Below are 5609 nucleotides of genomic sequence, written 5' to 3'. Positions count from 1 at the left end.
AAAGCTTTTTATTAGACTATACTGCCACGTCACCACTCACAAGTCACCCCTGGACCCCACAGAAAAAAGGACGGATAGGCCGATACCCCTCAAATGTGTCATGATTGATGCAGGCGCACCACACTTGGTACGGAAATTTAAACCCAAAAAAAAAATAAAAAAAGAAAAAGACAAAATATTGAAAAGACCAAAAAGTCCCAAGCGTGCAAACGGTTTTTTTTTTTTTTTGGAAAGGCCCAGCCAGCACGGATTTCTAAAATGCTCCTAACTGTACGGCCGCCAAATGTAAGTACTTAACGACCTGATAGCAACCTCTCTGTCAGTCCACGCCGTAATTTTCTTCCCCCTTTTTTTCGATTTCCCGAAAACAGAAAAAAAAAGAGGTAAAAATTATTTTCCATTTTTTAATATATGCTTATATATAATAAGGAGCCTATGGCCGGTTTCCACGTGGCAAAATCCGGCGGACGTCAATGGCCGTTGGCGGCACTAGATTCTGTGGGGCCAATCCCGGTCCCTCCTTTCGCAAACCCCACTGTCTCTCTCTAGCGCGTGGCACCTGCCACGGCGGCGATCGACACCGGTGATGACAGAACCGGACCGGCACAGGCACCAGCGGTTGTGGTGGACGGTACCATGGCGGCGATTTCTTCTCCGTAGTGGAATTCGCCGACGATCATGTTCGCCGGCTCGGCAACGAGCTTCTCCCAAGCTTCGTCGGCGTCTTGGTGGCGGTGGCGCTTTAGGAACGCCTCCGTGGCGTCGAGGCGGTGGACGTTCCAGCACCATTGCGGATGGAGGCGGTGAATCTTTTGCAATTGCCGGCGGGCTAATAAGCAAGTATTCACCTTGATCTTCTCAATTGCCAATTGGAGAAGCCTATCTCTGGTCTTCTTACTCGCTCCTCTGGCCTCCGCGCCGAATAATTCGTCTAATTCGGGTACGCCGATCGCTCGGCGGATCCCCCGCGAGTAATCGGCCGCCGGATCAAACATTCTCCTCACCTCGTCGATGAGACCGGCAGCCACCATCCGGTCGACCCGCTCCGACACGAAGGCGTTGAGGACTGGTAATGAAACATCCACCCAAAGAAAGCAACACTCGTACTGTCGGCGGAACTGCGAGCGTTGGTCGTGGTCGTGGTCATGGTCGTGGTCGTTCAGGAGGGCGTCGATGTAGGAATTGGAACCCCCCGCGATTATCGGGAGCTTGCCGCGGTCAAGGATGGACTTGATGGCGGAGGAGGCGTGGAGGCAGAAATCTGCGGCGGAGAAATTGGAATGGGGTTCGGCGATGCCGAGGAGGTGGTGGGGGACGCCGCGGCACTCTTCGTCGGTGACCTTGTTGGTGGCGATTTCGAGGCCCTTATAGACTTGCATTTTGTCGGAATTGATGATCTCGGACGGGAACCGCGTGGCGAGGTCGATGGCGAGGCGGGATTTGCCGGTGCCCGTCGGCCCGATCACGAAAACCACCTTGTCTTTCCGGCGGAAGAAGGCCTCCATGTTGAGCTCCGCTTGGAATCCACCCCCTTGGAAGCTCACTAACGGTTGGACTTGTTTGCACGCTACGGACATCATCGGAATTCTCATGGCTCTACAAGAGATATATTGTACCTAATAACAAGCAAAGAAGAAGTTGATTTATATATGCTACAATGAAATATATATCTACATATATAGATTTACTAAAAACATACCCTACGTATAAAAGAAATTCAAAATTACCCCACTACTTAAATTTAATGGACCACTATATATTACCTTTTCGGAAAAATAAGTAAAACGCGGCGACTTGAAGGGAAAAATAAATCAACTGAGAAGAATGGTTATTATTTACAGAATATATGAAGTTTAAGGTAGTGGGAAAAATTGCAAGTTTTGTGGGTTTTTTTTTTTTTTTTTTTTTTTTTTTTGGTGTGTGTTTAGGTATATGCAAAGCGAGAGCTATATGGTACTAGTACTGTTGGCTTCCTAGTCTGAGCACCACAAAAGTTATAGAAAACTTTATCCTTCTTATATATACATGTACACAGAAAAGAGAGGAATTTTATGATATGAACAGCTAGATTTTTTTTTTTTTTTTTTTTTGTTGCTGGGGAAGGAATTGGGATTTTGTTTTTGAAGGGTTTTTTTTGGGGCGGGGGGGAGCTAATTAATGGTGGGTGACATCAGGCAGGTTTTTTTTTGTTAAGCACCTGATTAGCTTAAGCACTGAGATGGTTGGGTATTTATGGTGTTGAGAAAAAGTACGGATCAATTGCTTTACCAGCAGTTGCATAGATTTTTCTTTGACCTCTCTCCCGAGGAAGGACACACGTAATGATGTTAGAAGGACGACTTTCAGGCAACTGGTTGAGTATTATATATATATATATATATAAATATACATATATATTATATATTATTATATATATATATGTACGTATGTATGTATTATAGGGTAGGAGCGTGGAGCTTTATAAGGTGTTGTTTATTTTATTAATTTGAGTTTTTAATTTTAGTATTATTACAGTTAAAAGTTTTCATAAAAAATTATATCTAATTTTTTTTATTACAGTGAAAAATTTTCACATAAAATCACATCTTAACTTAAATTGAAAACTCAAATCCGCAAACTGAACGATACCTAAATCTTTGTTTGATTAATTAATATAATATTATATTAACCAAGCAAAACATTATACAAAAAAAAAAAGGAAATCATTAATTTGTTTGCTTAATTAGTTGGATTGGAGCTTGATAGGAGAAGGAAATTAATATGTTTTTGAAAATGATTTCAAGATGTGTTTTATTTATGTGCTTCATGAGAATTTTGCTCGTTTGGTATATTTTTATACTTACTTTGTTTATTGGGTTGCTTAGTCGTTTGGTGAAACGTCCTAGGTTTATATGGCATCAATGAAAATATCTAAATTTCTAGCAGTTAGAAATTCTGATGTAAAATTTTTGTGGGAAGTTATTTATTTATTTTTTTTAGTGTGAATATGTGATTGATTAGTAAACGAAATGCGTAACATATTATAACGTATTGCTTATATATATATATATATATATAATTGTGTTCAAAAGCAAGAGTTAGGTCAAAGGTGAAATGCTGATTAGCTTCTAGTTTTGGTCTTAATAATTAGAACAATAAGGACAATATCCTTATATATGGGGGCCACTAGAAAGAGTCATGAAATAGTCCATCCTTTTGTACATATGGCAGCACCGCCAGCAAAAGAGCCGGTTATCAATCGGCTTCTACGTAAAATATATTTTCTACATGTCATGGATCATATATACATATATACAAGTTCAACTCCTCATCTTAGGAGATGCTATACACACACACACACACACACACACACACACGCATATATATATATATATATAGTAGGTCTGTAATAGTACAAAATAGTAATATATAATACTGAATTTAGTTAAAATTATCAAAGCTCAAACTAATTTAGGGATATATATATATAGGACGATTCCGCTTAATTTGCTTGGCTTAATTACTGGTTTCGATACCTAAATGATTATTTATACAATATATATATATATATATATGCATGCTATGAAGGGACAAGCCATAGAGCATAGCCTTCCAAAGGAATATAAATTCCTTATAAAGAGAATATAATTTGATATTTAGTGGCCCTTAATGCCACTACAACTGCAGATAACTAACTAATAATCAGAACTATTATTATGTGTATTAAACAAGAAAAGAATGAAGTAATTAATAACTATCTTCTATGTTTGCTCTTTGAGTAATTAAAGACAAAATCAGAAGAAACTGTATATGTCTTTATAAATTCAGAGAAAAAAGTACACTTGTATGTTTTTCCGCGATTATTATTACATGAAACTACTGCGATACTTAATCTTCTTTAACTAAGTGTTTGAGATTAATCTTCTGATATTGACCACACGGAAATGCTTAACATCACTGAGAATCAGAAAACGGCATTGTGTAAATGAAAAGTTCGGCATTTTGCAGAACCTTAAACAATATACTTTATTCAGTGTATAAAAATTTAATTTGAGATGAAAAAGTGAAACAATGAAAAAGATTGCCATTATCGAGTTTATGATAGCAGTCTTTTGCCCCTTCACTCCTTTTCTTTTCTTTCTTTCCTTTCGGTATCAATGGTAATTAAAACAATTCAGCTTTTGGTGGAGAAATCAGCTTTAGGAATAAAGAGCAAGAGAATAAATCTAGAATAATTTTTCTTCCTTTCCATTTATTGGCGTAAAAAGGAAACTATACATATATATATATATACGGACAATATATGATCATCTCAGTGACTGTTGGTTTTCAATAGGGTTATAATTAGAATCTGAAGATGATTCGGAAATAAATGGTGGCTCCAAATCTAATGGGGACTACTCATTGTAGAATATTCTTCTTTTTTAAATAAATATTATCTTTGTTTTTATTATTTTCTTGTGCAGCTGTTTTTATTTTATAACTTTTTTTTTTTTACTATATAACCAACCACACACGGCTCAACATTATGTATGCTCTTTATAAATATATATATAGCTGCGAACTAATTTGATGAACTTATTCACTTACAATCTATATCTAAATCGGACCCCATTCTTCCTTAGTGGAGCACCATCAATCTTCTTCCCTCTCTCTTGTTGAGTTTTTTGTTGTTTTGACAACCTAATGCTGAAAAAGAAAGCAGTACTTGTTCTTGATGTGTATATTTGTGTAGGGATAATTCTTAGCCATTTTTTCCCATGAATTTTTATAAATCAATTCGACACTTAAGTTTTATTTCGTGTAATTTAGCTCATTAAATGATTAAATATTCAGTTTTTTTTTTTTTTTTGAATTTAAGAGTGCGGAGATTCAAACTAATTTATATCTTACAGTGGAGTCAGGTATACAATTATCGCTATAGTATACTTATAAATACATGATACTTGTGTTTGAAGAAAGCTAGCCTTATATTGTTGATATTGTTTCAAGCTTTCAGCTAACAACCAATTAATTTTTTTTTTGAAGCTTTTTTTTTTTTTTTATAAAAGCCCAAAAGTCCATATTTTTCCCAAAAAATAAATGATTGGTAATATATTAGTTTTTTCTTTTATGGAAAGTAACAGAACATATAAGCATAAAAACTACACACAATATCTTCAGAAAAAGAAAATGTACATATACAGTAATATATTCACTGCGGGTATTATTGTTTTATTTTTTTATCAAACAAAAGTACACGTACATATGTGTGTGTATGTGTATATATATATATATATATATATGTGGAAGTTTTGTTAATTTTGTGAATAACGAAGAGGAAACTTGTGGTTGTCTTTGAATTATACCCAAATCAAAGTTAAAACTTTCATGATCAAGATTTTTTTAGTACTTAGTGCCAATCGAGTAAAGTTTAAAGAAGCACACGTTCCAATTACCCAATTTAACTGCAATAATTTACAATAATAACATTATCTTTTATTTACTCTTAAAAAAAAATTGTCTTTTCTTTTAGCTCATTGGTACGCATGCTTATGCTCCCACTTGATATATATTTATGCGTATCTGCGTTGAATGAAAATGATTATCAAATATTTCACTTTGTAAAATCAATGACACTCGCACTATAA

The 5609-nt window shown here is 35.8% G+C and overlaps 1 protein-coding gene across 1 annotated transcript; it reads right to left on the bottom strand.

The window, feature by feature from the left end:
- Positions 1-488: 488 nt before the first annotated feature.
- LOC21393340 (adenylate isopentenyltransferase 5, chloroplastic) lies at positions 489-1886 on the bottom strand. Its single transcript, XM_010105127.2, has 2 exons — positions 1764-1886; positions 489-1616 (listed from the first exon to the last, which is right to left on the bottom strand). The coding sequence occupies exon 2, from the start codon at positions 1590-1592 to the stop codon at positions 546-548; it is 1047 nt and encodes a 348-aa protein (XP_010103429.1). The 5' UTR covers positions 1593-1616; positions 1764-1886; the 3' UTR covers positions 489-545.
- Positions 1887-5609: the final 3723 nt, after the last annotated feature.

The sequence above is a fragment of the Morus notabilis genome, unplaced genomic scaffold (assembly GCF_000414095.1).
Source record: "Morus notabilis unplaced genomic scaffold, ASM41409v2 Scaffold605, whole genome shotgun sequence".
In the NCBI taxonomy this organism is placed as follows: Eukaryota; Viridiplantae; Streptophyta; class Magnoliopsida; order Rosales; family Moraceae; genus Morus; species Morus notabilis.
Note: the sequence above shows the minus strand (reverse complement) of the source record. Positions and strands in the feature narration are given on the sequence as shown.

Excerpts from the sequence above, each read along its gene's own strand:
- LOC21393340 (XM_010105127.2), bottom strand. The coding sequence starts at position 1,592 with ATGAGAATTCCGATGATGTCCGTAGCGTGCAAACAAGTCCAACCGTTA.